This window comes from Anopheles merus, chromosome 2L, assembly GCF_017562075.2.
Source record: "Anopheles merus strain MAF chromosome 2L, AmerM5.1, whole genome shotgun sequence".
In the NCBI taxonomy this organism is placed as follows: domain Eukaryota; kingdom Metazoa; phylum Arthropoda; class Insecta; order Diptera; family Culicidae; genus Anopheles; species Anopheles merus.
This window is the reverse complement of record NC_054083.1, coordinates 51,696,609-51,715,702: the sequence shown is the minus strand read 5'-3', so window position 1 is coordinate 51,715,702 and position 19,094 is coordinate 51,696,609. Positions and strand designations below refer to the sequence as shown.

The 19,094-nt window shown below is 45.9% G+C and overlaps 4 protein-coding genes across 7 annotated transcripts; 1 reads left to right on the top strand and 3 right to left on the bottom strand.

Annotated features, from left to right (window-relative positions):
• Nucleotides 1-1,642: 1,642 nt before the first annotated feature.
• Nucleotides 1,643-11,635, bottom strand: LOC121593248 (flotillin-1). 4 transcript variants are annotated; one of them, XM_041915461.1, is made up of 9 exons: nt 11,343-11,635; nt 9,698-9,773; nt 9,153-9,507; nt 8,437-8,454; nt 8,240-8,257; nt 5,349-5,819; nt 5,125-5,268; nt 4,881-5,045; nt 1,643-3,477 (listed from the first exon to the last, which is right to left on the bottom strand). In XM_041915461.1, exons 1-9 carry the CDS (start codon nt 11,392-11,394, stop codon nt 3,460-3,462), a joined length of 1,317 nt encoding a protein of 438 aa, XP_041771395.1. In that variant the 5' UTR covers nt 11,395-11,635; the 3' UTR covers nt 1,643-3,459. The 4 variants fall into 4 exon arrangements, with proteins under 4 accessions (XP_041771395.1, XP_041771396.1, XP_041771397.1 ...); XM_041915462.1 differs by lacking the exon at nt 8,437-8,454; XM_041915463.1 differs by lacking the exons at nt 8,240-8,257; nt 8,437-8,454 and adding an exon at nt 7,424-7,432.
• A 160-nt stretch (nt 11,636-11,795) lies between these two features.
• LOC121593250 (polyprenol reductase-like) lies at nt 11,796-13,352 on the bottom strand. Its single transcript, XM_041915465.1, has 2 exons — nt 13,287-13,352; nt 11,796-13,127 (listed from the first exon to the last, which is right to left on the bottom strand). The coding sequence occupies exon 2, from the start codon at nt 12,913-12,915 to the stop codon at nt 11,968-11,970; it is 948 nt and encodes a 315-aa protein (XP_041771399.1). The 5' UTR covers nt 12,916-13,127; nt 13,287-13,352; the 3' UTR covers nt 11,796-11,967.
• Nucleotides 13,353-13,486: 134 nt separating this feature from the next.
• On the top strand, nt 13,487-14,033 carry LOC121593252 (signal recognition particle 9 kDa protein). The gene has a single exon (XM_041915468.1). The coding sequence runs from the start codon at nt 13,695-13,697 to the stop codon at nt 13,926-13,928; it is 234 nt and encodes a 77-aa protein (XP_041771402.1). The 5' UTR covers nt 13,487-13,694; the 3' UTR covers nt 13,929-14,033.
• Nucleotides 14,034-14,193: 160 nt separating this feature from the next.
• On the bottom strand, nt 14,194-18,443 carry LOC121593246 (sulfhydryl oxidase 1). The gene is made up of 2 exons (XM_041915455.1): nt 17,585-18,443; nt 14,194-16,190 (listed from the first exon to the last, which is right to left on the bottom strand). Exons 1-2 carry the CDS (start codon nt 18,114-18,116, stop codon nt 14,599-14,601), a joined length of 2,124 nt encoding a protein of 707 aa, XP_041771389.1. The 5' UTR covers nt 18,117-18,443; the 3' UTR covers nt 14,194-14,598.
• Nucleotides 18,444-19,094: the final 651 nt, after the last annotated feature.

Below are 19,094 nucleotides of genomic sequence, written 5' to 3'. Positions count from 1 at the left end.
GAAGCTCGAGTTTTGGTAAACGCATTTTAACACTCGCTGTAGTCGTATTCGCCATCGTGCTACTTGCGATCGGCTGCACACTTTCATCAGTCTTCAACATATCCATGATAAACCCTCTCACACGGTGAAACTTTTTAAAGAAATCCCTTCTATCACTTCGCATCTGCACTTCATCTGCTTCTTCATCTTCAATAAGCAAATTTTCCCTCGCCTCTTCGTACGCATCCTTCGCTCCTTCTAACGCTTTCAATTGACTTTGTAGTTCTACCCGCTGTTCAGAATCTTTATAGTTATCCACAAAATCCACAAATTCTTCCATCCACGTACGGCGGTCCTTATACACTTTTGTTAGTTTCGTAACCTTTTTGTCCGCAGGCATTTTGCTTTATTTAAACCACTTTATTATTAATCCAAACGCTATCAATTTACGAGAATCACGATGGCTACTTCTAAACCCTACAATGTCAATGACCTATCAAGCCAAACCGCTGCGTGCGCACCTTCACTCAACGCACTTCACAGTTCACCAGCACTCACACGAACACAAATGCTACCACTTTGCGCACTCACTTCTCTAATCGCGATGGCTGTTCCTAAACTCCTGGTCAATGACCGACTAAGCCAAGCTGTAGTTCGCACAATTTCACACAAGGTGCACAGAATCAAACTCGTATAATATTACAATCTCGTCTTACAGTCCGTTTTAACGTCTTTGCAATTGCTTTTTTTTCTTCTTTTTTCTTTAGTCCGCTCTTGTCCCACGTTGGCCTTAACTTTCCTTTATCCCTGTTTGACAAGGGTCACCGCACCATCAACATGTTTGAGTGAATCACAAAACAGCCGAACGATTTTCTACCGAAACTTTTCATCCACGCTTTATAAATTGTGACTGTACTTAACACAATTTCCAAATCCGGTTCGAAGGACCAAATGTTCTCTAGCTCACAACCAATTCACTTTCGGATCGATCGGTTCACTTCCAAACATCGCGGTGGTTACGTTAAGACTAATTTATTATACATATTTACAATTCACTAACACCTTAATCCTATTCTAATCCTAAGTCTGTCACCAATATATACACATTTTAGATCCGTCTAGCGGATTGCCTACTCATAGGCGCAAACAGTCATAAAACAATGAAATGAAATGCATGTAAATGCAAACGACTCTGAACGATTCTGTTCGATTCTGGGGATTCTGCACGATTCCGAACGACTCCGGAAAATGCTTGTGGCAAATGCTTGTGGAAGTCCTAAGTCCTAAAGAATTGACAAATAAAAGTGTGTAGAAGAAGGCTCGGTTTGACGGTTGCCTCGTCCAGTTCTTTTGTTTACATTTTGTATCGGATGCTGCATCACACCCAAGTGCCACAAATCCACTAAACGACCACTAAACGGGTTCTAAACGACTCAAGCTCTCAACCGAAAAGGAATCTAAAAAGACCTCGTTTAGCAGACGCTTATCGAATGATGCATTCTAAAAATAGCCAAAAAGCTGGTGGCGCCATCTGTTAGTGGGAGGATAGCCTTTATCCGTACCGGAACATTGTCCAGCAATATCGTACGTTTGAAATAACGATCAAAATTGTTCATCCAATGATTAATTGTTTTCTTTCTCAACAATCAACAAATGCAAAAGGTTTTTAGCTTTGTTTTCGTATGTTTTTATTTCCACAGTATTACGATGTTATACGCCCAATCGTCCTACATATATTCTTCATGTTGTTGTTGTTGTTGCTTTACACTCGAACGATCGTGACACGCAAAAAGCCGAACTACAATACAAAATATATATCAAGTTTTTTTTTTTTGTTAATGTGTTTTCGCACCTTTGGAGTGTTTTCCATTCCATGTTTGGAGTGTTGGGGTTGGGTCAAATACATCTAATCTTTATCTTTGCTGTGCATATACGCTTCTCGGTTGTTCTATGTGGGGTTCCATTGGTTTAAAGTTAGCATTCGTAATTGTTGCTATAATTGTTACTTTATGCACATTTTTCACGCCACCCGCAGGAGACGCCCATATAAATCATCTGTTATAGCAGCACTATTCTTACAAAGTGTGTATGATGAACTGTGTTGTGTATCTCGTTCGGTTTCGTTATTTTAAAGGGAGAAAAAGGTACATTTCGAACACTGGGAGAGGAAAGTATACGCCATTTAGCGACATCTCGTTAATTATATAATTATTTGAAATGAAATCTATAGGTTCGCTAGAGTAGAGTATGGTTACGATTTACGCGAACTTGTGTACATACAAAAATGCATTTCTCATACGCTTGTGCAAGCCTGTCTATCTCATTTGCTAAGTATCGATTTTACGGATTTACGGATTTTACCGGAAATAGGCCAAGTCAATGGATGGAGAATGGTTTTGCTTTAAGGTGTTACACACGCTCGCAACTGCCACCCGCACAGTGAGTATATCTCTCTATATATCGAAAAAAAATGCACAAAAGAGTAATGTTTCCCTGCTTCTTTAGACGTTTTTTATAATGATTTCTATAACGACAGAAATGAAAACAAAACCGGGTGTATCCTTTCATCAAGCTAACTAACGGTAGAGTGTGGCTTTGCAATGAATTCATTAATGGCATACGCTGAATGTAAATCACACACGTTTTGATCGGTTCGAAAGTGGTGGCTGGCTGGCTAGTTGTGCAAAGTAGTTTCGCGGCAGTGACTAGACTAAAAGTGATACTGAGAAGTAGATACAAAGTTTACTCCACACATCCTGCTGTGTACCCTCTGACACCGCCTGGTACATGGTTCCTTGCGCGAAGGCTACCAAAATAGCATCTACACCGAGACTGGTTGGCATCTGTTGGAGGATTGTGTGTGTTTTTGTGTGTATCAGCGTGAATATCATCGAATGTAACAATGCTTAAACTACCCCTAAACCCTAGAAAATTATACCTTCATACCTCAACAACTTAAGCCTTGCTAAATGAAATATAAGATAAAGCTTAAACATAACACAGGAAATAACGTAACTGGAAGAGGTAGAAAAAACAACAGAAAATAGTTCGAATAATAAAAGATAAAGCTTGTATGCCACACACACACACGCATCCGAACTTGTGAAACACCCGCCCGCCCTCTTTCCGGTACGACCCCCAGGCATAAATTTGCAGTGGAAAATGTCGGAGGAAAAATTATTCCAATATAGAGAATACAAACATTAACAACGATACCCCGCCGCGGGACTACATATATCATCTCCTATTATGGCTGGTTCAAGTGGTTCTGTGGTTCGTTCGCTGACGATCGATCGGAGACGCTGTGCGTCCACTCTTCCCTGGACCATCCGCTTGCGCCCCCGGGTGTGTGAGTGTGTAACTTTGTCCTTTGTCCGCGACTTTCTTCGTTTTGCAAAAAATGTTAAATGTTGCACAGGAGGATGCTAAGACGCAAGTCCTGCATAGGTTTTCTGTTTTATCGTAACCTTTCGGGCTCATTTAACCAGCGTGTACGGACTAGAAAAATAAAAATGGGGTTTTGTTATTAGGAGAGGGTAGTTTTGAAAGAGAGAGGGAGAGAAATCATAAATCGCATCAACAGGTGGCAGAAAGCAGCAATCCTCAAAAAAAGCATAATTCAGGAGCGAGTTTCGAATAATGAGTGCATATTTGAAAGAGAAAAATGGTATGTATGTAGGGTGAGTGTGTAGATGTGTTAAGGAGATATGATGTGGGAAGGGTATGATGTCATGAGACAGACTTTCGATGTAAAGAAACGATAACGCGCAGAAAGATCGCGCTTCTAAGATGAATCTATTCGTGTACTACATCGAACTGCCGCCGAAACACGACTGTCCAAACTGAAGCTGCTCTAAGGAAAACGGATACTACTACTAATCGAAATACACTCACGCGATTCCGAAAAAACCTTCCCCACCAGTCGTAGTGCCGATAGCCTCGAGCGGACCACAAGCAATATCTAAAGTGTTCTCGTTGTGTATCTGGTGGAAATCGTGTGTGCGTGTGTTACGGTGACCGTTGGTCATGTTGGCGCAGTGGTCAACGTGTATGATGGGAAGGAAGTATGTTGAACGTAGCAGTAGTGTTAGTTTCGGAGGGTTCGGCTTGCGTTCCCCCATTGACGATTAGCAATGGAATCGTGTACAGGAGAATCAAAAAGGCAAATAACACAATACATCTAGCCTAGCATAATTTGTCATAAAATAATCTAACCCAATTGAATGTTCATGTTAAATAGCTTAAACTATCACTTCTGGATGCAATTCCATTACCACCTCTGTCGACGGAAGATCAAATACTGCCTGCAACAACAGAAATTATAAATAAGAGAATAGAAGGAAGTAAAGAACTAGTGGGAGAACGGAAACAGCTACCGAAATTAAAGCAATAAATAATTCTAATAATAATGATGATACCACAACAACTAATTCGCCTACAGCCTAGAGCGCCTTTTTCTCTTTCTACTTTCTAAAAAAAACTAATCATTTATCCTAGAAAGGATTGCTACTACAGCATTCATTCTATCCTATTGATGCTGGCCGCGTACGATACTTCTGCTACTTTTTCACTATCGTCCCCTTTATACGTGTTAAATTTTTCGTTTACTCCAAACTAACTAATCAACCGAATAGAGGCCGGGATTTTGAAAATAGGAGGTTGTGCATCAAAACGGGCCTCTTTGGTGCCAATTGCTTCCACACTACCGACGACATGATGATGAAGTTGATGATGATGATGAAACGTGTAATTGTGTTGCAGAATGTAATCTCGTTGTGAATGATAATTGTTGTGTGTGGATGTGGAAGTGTGTGAAAGCATGTTGTGTTGTGCCGGTTTCGGGGATTGGTGGTGGTGGTGATGGTGGGTATTGTTTAGATGTACTTATGGTTTTGATTTACCCGCGAGATATCAACCCCGGTGATGGATTTGACCAGCTCCGGGATTTTGTTCACGATCTGTAGCACCTCGCCGGTCAGCTTCACGGCACCGACCTCACCGTTGCCGCTCGATACCATCGTGATTTTCTTCGCCTGCGACAGTGGTGCCGCCACTTCTGCCGCAACCTGCCGGAAGAATTGGGAGGAATGCGCGAATTAGCAATTTGAAACGAAGCAAATCCCCTCACCCCACCGCAGTACCAACCTTTGGCAGTGTATCCAGCAACATATCGACCATGGCTGCCTCACGGTACTCTCTCCAAGCTTCCGCCTTCTTGGCCATCTGTTCCGCTTCGGCCTTCGATTTGGCAGCGATGGCAAACGCTTCCGCCTCTCCGCGTACCTTTATCTGCAAGCAAAAGCGTGTGCACAAATTTGTGATTAAAAACCCCAACACAGCATGGTGGTCACAGCAACCGCTATACTAACCGCTTCCGCTTCTGCTTCCGCCTCCAGGATGACGCGCAGCTTGTTCGCTTCGGCCAGCTTTTCCAGCTTGTACTTCTCGGCCTCGGCCGGCCGGCGGATGGTGGCCTCCAGCTCGCGCTCGCGGCGCTGCATTTCCTGCTCCTGGACCGCAATTTCCTGCGTACGCTCGACCACCTTAATCTGCATCTGCTCCTCCTTGATGCGCTGCTTCGTCTTGGCCGCCTGCAGCTCGTACGCCATCTCCGCCTCGGCCTTCTTCGTCTGCACCTCCACATCGTACACGGCCTTCTTCAGCTCGAAGTCACGCTGGGCCTTCGCGATCTCGGTGTCGTTCAGGAAGCGGGCCGCCATCCGTTGCTCCTCGGCAATCGCTTCCTTGATCGTCGCATCGCACCGGGCCTCCGCCTCGCCGATCCGTGCGTCACGCTTCACTTCCGCCGTACGGGCCATACCGAGGCTTTTCAGGTATCCCTTTTTTTTAAAAAGGGTAAAGAAACGGAAAGAAGGGACACGCAGTTCCAACGTGCGGTTAGTCTACATCTCATTTCAACGCTACTTCTTGCCGCGATAGGCACCATATAAGAGTGGATGTACAATGTGAGGAAAAGGCTAAAAGTAACACATTTGCGCACTATAATATTCCTCTAGACAAAGAAATAATACTTACAAAACAAACAGTGAGAAATTAAATATTCAAACACACACACACACACACACGCTCTTACACACATACATACATACATACATACGTACGTACAGCAATTCACACAATCAGGGATACGCGAAAGAATAAAAAAAAAACATACACACACACACAGTAAGAGCACGTTGTGGGAAAATCGTTTGTTTGTTTACTCTATTTATCAACCAAACCACACACACACACTATGGAGATTGTTAAGGAAAAGCGAGTATTCGAGTAGCTGGTACGTGACGGTAAGCTTTGAGCAAGGGATTATTCAAATGTGTAAGCAGCAATGCATTTGGGCGGGAGGGGGGAAATGGTTCGTATCTTGGCGGCCGCAATCCTTTTTTGAGGAACCATAAAGTCATGCTGTGGTTAGCGAAATTAGTTCCGCAGTATTTTTGTTGGAATAAATTTAGGAGAAAGCCTGCCGATAAGCTGATGGCAAAAATGATAAATTAGACCTCAACAATAATAAGATTAGTAATAATAATAATAATAATAATAACAATAATAATAATAATAATAATAATAATAATAATACATTCTAGGGTAAACAAAGCATTTTGCGGCATGAAAGCAAATCACGCATCATTGGACTTTTGGTTGGTTAATTGAGCTAAAAGAAACTCGAATCTGCACTATTTAACAAAGCGGCAGCCATGGTTCGTGTAAGCCCGAACAATGAGCATTTCACTAACTCATTTACATACATTTTTTAAATTGCATTCTACTTTGGCGTAGAACAAATTGATGAGGCATCTGATACGTTCGCAGCTTTACAATATTTACATAAAAATAAAAATAAAGGTAGGCACGCGAATATGTTCGAAAAATATACACAAGAAATCATAAATAATACAGCACAAATGTTCAAACTCTACTACGGTTTGTGGAACGGGAGGAATTTTCGAATCGAACCGTTTTATGTGCGCGTGTGTGTGTGTTAAAATCAATTCTATTGTTCAGTGTGAGGTGTCGACCTATCGATCAAAAGGTGTTTAAATTGTAATGTAAGAAATGTTGTTATGTTCAAACTAGAATATGTGCGTGTGTGTTGTTTCCCAAAAACTCTTTACAGTAGAGGGAGCTTGTTTTTCTTCCTCCGCTCCCTCTCTGGGGTAGGATGAAGTAAGTCAGTGTAAAAAGTGTACAAATAAGTGTAAGGCTTTGTGTTGTTGGCTAGCCCTAGTAGTAGTAGTGTAGTGACCGGTAATGTGGGCGATCGACAGTAAAACAAAACGATATACACATGGTGAATGTCTGAGTGGAAAATCATTATTGGTGAGAAAATAAAATAGAAGAAAACAAAAACAGTGGTGGTTCTTGTTCTGGAGAAGAAAACAAAAGAATAACAAAACAAATGGAGTCGAGAGTTGAATTAACATACCTTAGCACCCTTACATTATCAAAACACATTGTTATTTTATTCGTTAGCGGGTTAAAGAGAGGTACACGAAAAAAGACAAAAGAAGAAAAGAAAAAAGAGAGAACCAATGAAAAGGAGGATACGGCAAGAGACCAACACGCCTGCTGGCGTAATAGCGCTAGCGCAGAGCAGATAGACAGATGGATGGAGAGAGATGGAGAGAAATAGATAGAGATAGAGACAGAGAGAAGGTGAAAGAGCAGCCATCGACAGCTACTAAAAGGACGAGAACGGGGGTCAATTGCTGCTGCTGCTGATCATTTAATCGACAGTGGGGAAGTAGGAGAAATGGCCTACTGTGGACGATTGAGGTTCGCAGGATGGTAGAGTAGTAATAGTAGTAGTAATAGTAGTAGTAATAGTAGCAGGTGTTGTGTGAAAGGAAGAATGGCAAAGAAGTTACAATATTCTAATGAATTGTATATGTAAGCAGAAAGCATAAAAAATTATTCTCTTTAGCTTAACCGTAAATGCGTACTAGGGTTAGAGTTGTTTTGATGTAAAGAAATAGGAATATGAAGCCCAACTCTGGCAGAGGTTTAAGAGAGATCGTTAGTTCCTTACACGATGCGCAGCTTGATTTATACCCAGACTTATTGTAGAATTAGTGTATATCTTTTACAATTAACGTTAATCCTTGTTCATTAATCCTACATGCAGCGCAATTTTATTGCTTAGTTCTACATCATTCGCATTGTATAAGCCCGCCGACACTGCTACATCAATTGTTATACAGAGTAAACCAATCATCGTTGTAAAATAATAAGAAGTTCTTACCCTATTTGACCCGTTGAACTTGAAACAATTTTGAGAGAAAATATAAAAATAAAAGAAAAAAAAACAAACCATAAACGAACACTATTTTGTGAGGGCTTTCGAAAGGATAAAGCATTTTCAGCTTCATCGCATACCAGGGAAAGGATAATTTAAGCCAATTCATGAGAAAAAAATAGATAAATTTTGAAACTTCTTACCCCATTTGTCCCGTTGAACTTGATACATATTATGAAAAAGTATAAAATAAGATACAAAATATCAAAACTCCTTCCAGTGGATGTAATAACATGTTCGAATCTGTTAAAACTGCATTGAGCTTGCGTTCCGATGGGCATAAGGCAATCTGCACACCGTGTGGAACCGTTCAAGCTCGTTAAAGAAAAATCGTTGCCGATTCAAGTACTAATTTAACTTTTAACTTATAGCTCATACGCTCCTACAAACTACGGGGTACGCGGTGGTGATGATTTGAGGGGAAAGGGGTCCTAGTTACAGAGGCGAATATGAAGTAGAGTAAAGTAGATATAGGTAAGACAGTGGCAAAGAAGGTGAATTAAAGGTGTGTGTGAGAGAAGTAGGAAAACGTTTGAAAGTGAACAGAGAACATGAAACAGAACATTGGGACAGTTAGCGGTAGGAGGATGGTGTGGATAGAAGATGAAAATAGAACTCTTTTTCGGCGAACTTTCAATCGCATGAATTGCGATGGAACGGGACGGACCGCTTTTGTTTGATGGCAATGTGTATTCCCTTGCTGGGTAGATATGGGTAGCGGTAAACTGTGATAGAGGAGCGGATTCCCGTTGTGGCTTCTTCGGAGCACATGGCCAACAAAGGGACGAAGTGCCAATCCAAGCCGACATACCGCGTGGACGACGCTGGGGCAGTGGTGCGCCCGGTGGATTCTGCTTACCTCCTCATCGCGGATATCCTTCAGCGTGTAGGACACGACGGTAATGCCCATGTTGACCAGGTCGGACGAAGCGACCTCGAACACCTGTTTCGAGAACTTCTTGCGATCCTTGTAGATCTCCTCGACCGTCATCGAGCCCATGATGGCACGCTGGTGGCCTTCGAGCGTAACCAGGGCTATGTGCTGGATTTCGGCTTCCGATTTGCCGAGGAACTGCTCGCACGCCGTCAGCAGCATGTCCTCGTTCTGGCCCTGGATCTTCACCTGCGCGATGCCGGTGACGGAGATCGGCACGCCCTGGCTGGTGTACACGGTCGGGCTTTCCACCTGCAGCGTCATGGTGTTGAGCGAGATTCTGCCACAAGTGGAGAAGTGTCGAATCAAACGTTAGTTCAAAACAATTCGAAAGATAAGCTATCTATTGCATTCGTCTATATCTACTGCCCCCTCCCCTTTTGGAACATAATTCATTCGAGGGCCAGTCGGGAGTTTGGGTGTTTTGTTTACGTTCGCTACCGATTGGCCTATTGGCAAGAGTTTATTACCTTTGCACTTGTTGAATCGAAGGCCAAACGAATGCCCGACCGCCAGGAACCAACAGTGGCTTCATGTGGCAACATCCTGAAAGTAGAAGGCGGTGACAGAAAAACAAAAAAAAACAACAACAATTTAATTAACCTAGTAACGCGGCCGGAAGCAACAGCCGGCGGAGCTGCGTGGTAAGGATGTAAGGAGCTTGGCGAGGAAACGACGCTCAATGTATTACGCTTGTATATAACATAACGGTCCGTGTTTCATATTGCACAAGCGATAGTTTACCATCGTTATTCTAAAAATAAACACATTTTCTCTTCCAGAGCAAACATTCGCTTTTTTTTTCGAGTGGTCGATGTTAGCGCAAAACCATTCCAATACAGCGAACGTTGTTGATTGTTTTGCCTGCCAAGTTAATTACTGCACCACATTTTGGCTCGATGCGTTCTTTGGAGGTAATATTTTAAAGTTAACCATTCAAACACATGCAAACCATTTCCAAAAAACAAACTTGTTGGCCTAGATGTTCCGCTCCCCGGAAAACCCCAGAAAGCACGAGCATAGCGGCGAAGTAGGCTGGGAACCGGTGGCAGCGGTGGACGCGCGGAGAAAAATAAAAGAAAAACGCCACGGATGGCTTCAAACCACTCACTCACACCGGAACATGGAAAGGATGGGGCAAAAATCGATACATCCTCGTGACACTTTCAGGACACCTATAGATAATAGAGACACACACACACTCACACACACAATTACACATCTACACGCAACCACTAGCACAACCGCGCGGCGACGGTTTTCCTGCCTTTTGCCCCAAACCCCAAACAAGCCGTCAAGCCTTTTGCCCCGGTGAAAGCGTTTGCGCGGCGGCCAACGAGCGCGCTTGCAGAGAAATGGGTATTTATATATCCCTCCCATCCGTGTCTGTGTGTTGTGCTGTGATGTTTATTGCATGCTTTAACTCTATGCTTTAATGAAGAAGAAAAAAAAATGTAAAAAAATGGGAGGACAAACAAGAGCGGTAGGACAGACAGTGTGAAATGAATGAAGGCCTACTGCTCTGGTCCTTTTTGTTTTACAGTATCGATTTTCCACCAGCTCTCTGCAGTACGCAGGCAGGGGCTTTTCTTTTTCATCTGAGTTCGCAGTAGCCTGGGGGGGCGCAAGTTGAGATTAAAAATTCGTCCTCTAGCGTGTGCTCGGAGGCCATAAAAATGCTAAAAATGGTTGGTCGATTTTGTTTGCTCTCACTTGTCTGCCTTAAAGTTTGACACGGTTCTAGTTGTGTACTGTGGTGTCCATGTCCTATGTTTCCGACAGCTCTAGAACTATTTGCCATCAATCCCGCCCAGGGTGGGAATTCTCCATCCCAAACAGAAGGCGCCGGTTTTGTAGTTTTGCAGAATGATGTCACTCTTTGCATTGCTCTTCGCACCAATACACAACATAGATCACCAATCCTTCCTTCTCTTTTTCTCTACCGCCATATCTATCGTCGCTGGGATGGGGCTGTGATGCCCGTCTTTTTGACGCCACACACAAGACGCATTAGATTTGGTGAGGGGGTTGATGAAATTAAAGGGATGAAGCGTTTATGTTCTCTCGCTCGCTCTCTCACACGCACACACACACTCTCCCTCTCTTTTCCCGTACCTGATACTACCAAGGCCTCGTTCGGGCCGCAAGTAACAAACCCCCAAACCATCGCGCTGCTTCCTTCACGCTCTTATCACAACACACTTTTCACCGTTTTCGCGGTTCGATTTTCAGCGTACTAACTGCACGCACGGTTGGTGGAGGATGTAGTCGTTGGTCGGGTGCTGTTTTCTGCACGAGATTCGTTTGCAAACCACCAGGAATTTGGATCGTTTTCACGAGCGCACCGCTAAGCACAACACATCTAATCGCAATTGATGCAGGCCGAAATTTCTTGGCATAAAGTAGCTCCCCCTGGTGGTTTGTTCGATGAAGCATCGAGCACAGTGGTATCGCGGCGATTGATCGAATGGACAAAATATGCTTCATAAATTTCATTGATTTCTATTTCGGAAGTGGTGTAATTTTCCTTCCACAAACCATACAAAACAGAACAAAATTAGAAGAGGAGACATCTTAACAGTTTTATTTCACTTTATAAAAGTGTGAAAGTACTAGTAAAGATCTTACAATTAAAGTTAGCACCAAACAGAAACGATTCAGATTGTACCCGTTTTTTCCTAAATCGAAAAATACCCAACACCCGGAATGATAGTGGCCCCATCCTCACCGTCCGTGGGTCTCACAGAACGAACGGTACGAGCGCTTTCCTTTCCTTCGGGTAGTTGGGAAAGTTTTCCACGTACCACTGGTGGGTGAGCCACGAGTTCATCAGCTGATTCGAGAGGACCCACAGCAGCACGTACACCATCGTACTGTTCCGGTGCAGCACACAGAACAGCACGACGTACATCACGATCTCGAAGAACATGTGGGGCGAGGATACGGCATCAAAGTAGTCACCGGTCGGCAGGCTGTGCTTCTGGCTCACCACTTTGCCCGCCTTGTCCTTGCGCAGGTTGGCCAGGATCACGTTCGACAGGTACTGGTGGTACCAGGCGTAGCAAAACACGCCAACGCACAGGGCCAATCGGACGCTGGGCTCGAACCGATATCCGTTGGTGGGCAGCGAGACGGGGCCGGCGCGGGTGAAACCCTCCGCCTGCGCTAGGATCGCCACGATCGTACCGAAGTAATGGATGTACCCGACGAGGTACGCGGACAGGTTGATTTTCAGCTTGCTCGAGAACACCTGCACGAACCAGGTCTCGTAGAACCGGCGCAAGCACTGCAGCGTGATCAGCGTCATGGCAACCATCGTCTCGGTAGGCGTGGTGCGCACCATGCGCTTGTTGGTTGCCATCGTGTCGAGGAAGGCGATTACGTAGTCTCGCGCTGGCTGGCCAGTGAGGTAGGTCTCCATCATTACGGCAAATCCGGCCACCGACCAGAGGGCAGCAAAGACGTAGAAATGTTTGAACCACGCCTTCGGGACCTCCAGCAGGGACACCAATCGGTCCGGCGACCCCTTCAGCGCATGCTTGCCATACCGGAACGTCTGCCGGATGGCGGTAGGCAGATGCTTTTCGATGGTTGCCAACAGTCCACCGAGCACCACGACCGTCACGATGAGGTTGACGAACAGAAAGTTGATCAGATTGATCGACCGAATATCGAACCACGGGAACATGATGATGATGACCGCGGACTCTCTTCACTGGGTGGTTGGTTGCAGTTAATCACGGCGAACTCTCTCGATTAGCTAAAGAAATTCCACCGATTTGCTAACACGAAGCCATCGCCCCTCCGTTGCGGATCGTGCGGAAGTAGGACACGCCACATGAGTATTTAGCACCTGTTTTTTTTTCTTCTCTCTTCTCAATCCCGTTGCTGGCGGATGATCTTGAAGCCGTTTGTTTACATCGCGATGGCCAAGGTGTATAGAGCCGAAGGTTTAGTTTGAAATGGGAAACGAAAATAACGCGCATGCCTGTTATTTCTCTTGCAATGTGGGCTACAAACGCAAATATGTTGATTTATGACTAATTTTAACACAATTACTTTTCCATTCCAAAGTGCGACAATTCACAAACAAGAACGTAAACTCAGCAGGTTCGCCGGTGTTTGACAGATTGTGCTGAATAGCTGCAGTGTGGCCAGATTATTTTGGCGGTTTTCGGTAGGCGCATCAAAATTGTATCGGTAGTTTTCGGGGTAGGAATACAGATAAATCGGTATTTCTGGTCACTGTGAATAGCTGTCCGCCACGAATGAAGTGTTGTGTCAAAAGGCGACAGTACACGCCACACAAACACCGCCGCACGTCGTCGAAATTTGGAAGAAACAATTAGCGAAAGGAAACGGAACGAACGCAAGACAAAAACGTGTCCTGCAGGAATTGTGTTGGTAGGCGGACAGCCGGCATTGTATCTCCTCGAACCACAGCCGGAACACAGCAGCAACAACAAAATGGTGTATGTAAAGTCGTGGGAAGATTTCGAGATTGCGGCAGAAAACATGTACATGGCGAATCCGTGCCAGTGTCGGTTTACGATGAAGTACACGCACCAGCGAGGAGCGGTAGTGCTGAAGCTGACCGACAATGCCAAGTGCGTGCAGTACAAAACGGAGGTCCTGTCCGAGCTGCGGCGGATCGAAAAATTCTCCGGCAATCTGATACAGATGATGGCGTCGAAGGAATAGGAACACAGGACAGGGCAGCTAGCTTGGAAGCAAAAGTGAGAAGCGGATGGATACGAACGAGGCAAGGGATTTAAAATAAACATTGAACTATATTGTTAAGTGAAAGATTTCCGGATGTGTGAGTGTATGGGGCAACTGTGTTCCCCGAAGAGCCATCCGAAAGAACCAAAACTGGTAAGCAAATCCCACAAATGGACCGTTGAATAACGTCGTTCTCTTCCATACTCTTTCAGGATGGAAAAAAAACCCCGCAAGTCGAATAATGTGCAGTGTTGGTTTAGTATTTATTAAGTCTGAATAACTTTATCTCCTCCCGAAAGACGGGAGCCATGCACGTCAGAATGTAAAGAAGAGCGAATCCTCTCCTGTTGGCTACTAGATGGCATTTTTAGGCGGTCAAGCTGCGTCCATAATATTAACAACGAGTTACAAAACCCTCTCTTTGGGGTAGAGTTTGGCAAGGATAAAATAGAAATCGTAAAATCATCAGTACTGGTGGTTGCTTCCCTGGTGAGCGCCGCCCGTGTCCGTAGAATTGGTTTCAACGCAGCACTTCCTTACTTCGTCACTTTGCAGAGCATTATCGAAACGACGATCTGCTCTTCTTTTCCCCCCATGTGTGGAATGTTGTGCAGGATACAGTCTGTGTTCCCCTATTCCCCTTACCGGTTTACACTTTGCCCAGTATGTCGTGTGGGTACATCTTCTTCCGGTAACCTCGCTTCACGACCATCTTGATCGCAATCACAATCATCACGATGCAGGTAATGTACAGCAGCGCACTGAACCGGATGTCGATATCGCTCAGCACGTTGCCGTACGAATGGTAGCTCGTCTGAGCGCCGGAAGCCGCCGCACCGCCCCATTCCGACCGACCCTCGGACCCCTGCGGCGCCAGGCTGCTGTCGTGCAGGCCGAACAGATTGCGCCGTTCGTAGGCGTACATGTGCTTCAGGTAGCTCAGCACCTCCATCAGATTCCACTCATTCCCGTCCTCCATCGTGTACTGCTGGTGGTTGTGGTGGTTGGTCAGGATCTTGCGCCTGCACTGCGCACAATCGCTCGCGGTCGGAAATTGCACCTTGGGATGGTCGGGATCTTCGGTCGCATCGCCCGACAACCGCTTGTTGACCTCGTTGTGGCTCGACCACAGCCACAGCACGGCCTCGTCCTTCGTCGCCACCTGCCAGATGCGGTTCCGGTCGGCCATCTGCTGGAAGTGCTGCGAACACTCGGAGCAGCCGAAATAGTTCTTGATGTAGCCGTGCATCGCTTCCAGCACCTCCAGCGGACTGTTGGACAGATCGCTCTCGGCGGCCTGCACCGTTAGGTAGTGAAACAGCGTCCACAGACCGCACGGGTACCGGCGCAAGCCTTCCTTCGAGCCGGAGCACCCGATCCAGTGGTTCGACGAGAAGACCGGCTTCCGTTCCGTTTCGAGCGCTTTCACGCGTGCCACAAACGCTTCCCCGTCGAGCCGTTTCTCGCCCGCGTTCAGCACGTACTGGCGCACCTCGGTCAGGAATCGGCGCCCATTATCGTTGAACGGGAAGTAGCGCACGAGCACGTTGAGAAAGTTGCGCAACGCCACCAACCGATCGGCCTCGATCGTTTTGTACCGGCCAATCTCGTGGAACAGCGCGAACCGTACCGCTTCCTCCAGATCGGCCTGGTACACGACGGCCGCCCCGAGTTCCTTCACCTTGGCCCGTATTGCCGCTTCCTGCTTTTGCTCCATCAGTGCGGATATGTTCTGCTCGGTCGTGCCGCCACCACCACCATCGCCTCCTGCCGCGCCGGCACCATCGCCCGCTTTCTTGGTCGACTTGGTCGACACGTCCGTCACGACGATGTGATGCTGGCGCAGATGCAACCGTATCGCATCGCGTACCTTATCGCGACCGAACTCATCGATCGGTAGGTTGATGACGCTCAGCGAGGTGCCATCCACCACGGAGAGACCGTTGGTGGACAGGGTGGGATCATGCACCCGGTACACGCTTACGTCCGGTGTATCGTGAAAGTCGAGAATCACCTGCAAACCGACCGTTGCATTGGCATCCTTTTCGTTGATTAGGTAAACGTACTTTGGCCTGGCGGCGGCACCAGACAACGAGGTAACATCGAACAGCGCAGACTTATCGTCCGTCCGATTGATGGCGGTTAGGTTGGGCCAGTTGCTTGGTCTGTTCTCGACCCGCTGCATGTACTCGACCAACCGGTCAATGATGCGCTGCTCATCGTGCTCTTTCACTGGTTCTCCTGAGTGAGCAGAGGGGAAAGAGAAGCAAGATGTTAGTATCAAAAGGCATGGATTGTTTACGACGGCTTTCGGACACTGGATTTCGCACACAATAGGCTTCAATTTATCGCAGTTAGGGAAATTACAAATAATTTAACCTGGAACCGGTTTTATTGCGGGATTCGTGAATGGCATAATTCAAGGCCAAGCGGGAACGATTGGAGGGTAGGAATCGCATCACCTAAAGTTGTCCAGATTGGCGGATAATAAATTCTAGACCAGCAGAAACGATTCCTTAATTTCATAATTGAGATCCCGGATCGAGGGAACCACCAATAGTTGAACCAGCCACCGACAATCAGCGCTCAAGAGAATGCGCAAAAAAGAAAAGAGCTTGTTTGGAAATGTAAGCTGCACCACAATGCAGTTTGTTGCAATTTAACAACCACAGAGCAAGTGGGTTAGAGAGAAGCATGAAACCAGCGGGACGATTGTGATTTGCCAGGCGAAACGGAACCGACCGCGCGCAATATGAGCAGCACAGCACGCCTGCCCCCGCAAAGGCACGTTTGTTTTGCGTTTGCGAAATCGAAAAGGGAAGAAAATGTATGTAATGTCTTTTGATAAGGGGTCGCGACCGAGGGGGAGGGTTGTTGTTTCGATAGGAGTTGGGTGGGTGCATTATGAAATGTTGCACCTGCCGCCACACGAGCAGTGTACGGAGCCGGAGAGAAAATAGATAGGAAAGGAAGCGTTGTAAGTGTGATGAAAAAAGTCTTTCAGTCCACATTTTTTCCATTTAAGTGCAATTTTTCAAACTTATCGTAAATTTAAAAAAATGAATCACGTCAGCCATCTTCAAAACGAGACGATTATCGCCTTCAAAACGCACTCCAAACGATAACGCTTGGATTTAAGCGCGTGCGAGAATGGGCCCAGTATAAGGACGTACTGAATGAAGGTAGATTTTCACCACCAGCGCCCTTCTGTCCGTTAAAAGAGAAAACTGTTGATGTGTACACATTTCCAGCTGAATCAACACAACACCAGAAACGGTTGACTACCGGTTTTGGAAAGAAAAACATCTAAATAAAGGAACACACTGTCCGTGCCGTCGAAAGCGTAGCTGGGCGAACAGCGAACCGAGCTTTGAAATAGAATTGATGTAAAAGCCTTCCGATAGTACAGCAGGAAAAGAAAAAGCCATTTGTATAACAAATCACACCCGACCCCTGATAGGTGTTGTTCATTGCTGATGTGTGCACTTTGCTTTTTTTTGGCGGCATCGGTGCCCTTCAAGACCAATCAATTCCTAGGAAACAAGCTCAGAGATAGTGGAGGGCATACGGTTGTGCGTTTTTTTTTTCTGTTTTCCCGTTCACCGTCTAGTAGGCTGGTGCGCGGTGCTGCTTACCTATCTTCTGCTCGCCATCTGCGTAGTACGGTGAAAAGAACCGGATCGTCGGATAGGCCATCACCTCGAACTCCCGGCAGATTGCATTGTTTTCGTCCCGCGAGCAGTCCAGCGCGGTAACGTGGACCAGCTTCTGCCAGCCGAGTATGTCCGAGGCCAGCTGCTTCCAGATCGGTGCGAACCGGCGACAAAACCCGCAGTACGAGTTGTAAAACTCGACCAGCGATGCGTGCGGTTGGTTAAACACCCGCTGCTTTAGATTGGCCGCCGTGAGCGAAATCACGGAATCGGTCGCATCGTACAGGCCACTGTTTTCACTTTCCTCGATCTGGCGCTGGTAGCGCTTCTGCTCGTAGATGCTCAGCCGTTCCCGCAGTCCGACCGCACCGCCGTCCACCGGGACCAGCCAGGGGCCGGTGCCGAGGTCGACGGTGCTCACCGCCAGCAGCAGCAGCAGCAGTAGCCGCGCAGCGGACGATCCGATGTGTGGCCGATGGAAGGAGCCGGAAGTTGCCACACGCACCACCACCATTACACGTTTGCTCCGAAACCCCTTGTGCTGCAAGGGGATTGTATTGCACTACGGAAGTACGGGTTCGATATGTTGTTGTTCACCGCCGCACGGGAGTACTCGACTCGATTTCCCTTTCACTGGCACTGTGCCATCGCGCTTGATGCGCAGTCGAGGTGGACTAGTCGCGGGCAGTCACTGTTTCGGAATGGGGCAGCAGCGCGAACCATTTGGTTGGCGAAAAAATTACGTACGCACTTGTGTGGTGTGTGTTGTTGGTACGACGTGTATGTTTTTGTTGCGCTGGTTAGGCTGCGGTCTCTGCTAGCTGCTCGTACACGTCTGCGCTGCAAGTGCATGCGTCGTTGGCTGTCACGTGACCATCGCCTAAGCGCGTTTGTTGTGATGAATGTCTTGACAAGTGCAGATTTTGTTGTGAGTCGGTTTTGTTCAACTCCCCCTCTTGAATGCTTTAATTTCGCGGATATTACTATCTTTTACAGTTTATTTCGTTAGTTAAGCTTTTGCGCTTTTAGCTTAGAAATAATTATTCTGGAATAATATGCTCATTACATATTGACAATAATTTTGAATTTGAACATTTGCTTGAAAAATAATCTCATGCTACAGTTTACTCGCAAGAAAGATCGTTATTTTCAAAGGAGTTTTCTTTTCAGTTTTACGATGCTATAGGATTATTCGATAATTCAATAGCAAGTCACAATATAAATTTCACATTATCACCACATTCTGCCCATACAATATGAACGTCATAAGCAACTTTATCATATTATTCTGTTCCAAGCAGCTGATACATTGAGCAAAGCACGTGTAAACTTACCTTTAGCTCGCACAATTCTCTCGCATTTGCTCACTCTCTCGGACTGTACAGGGGTGTGCAATCGTGTAGTTATGAGGATTTTTATAAAAGCAAAGTGACTCTTTTTTTAATTTAATTTTTTATGTATTTTGTGTTTCATACATTTCATATCGTAAAGT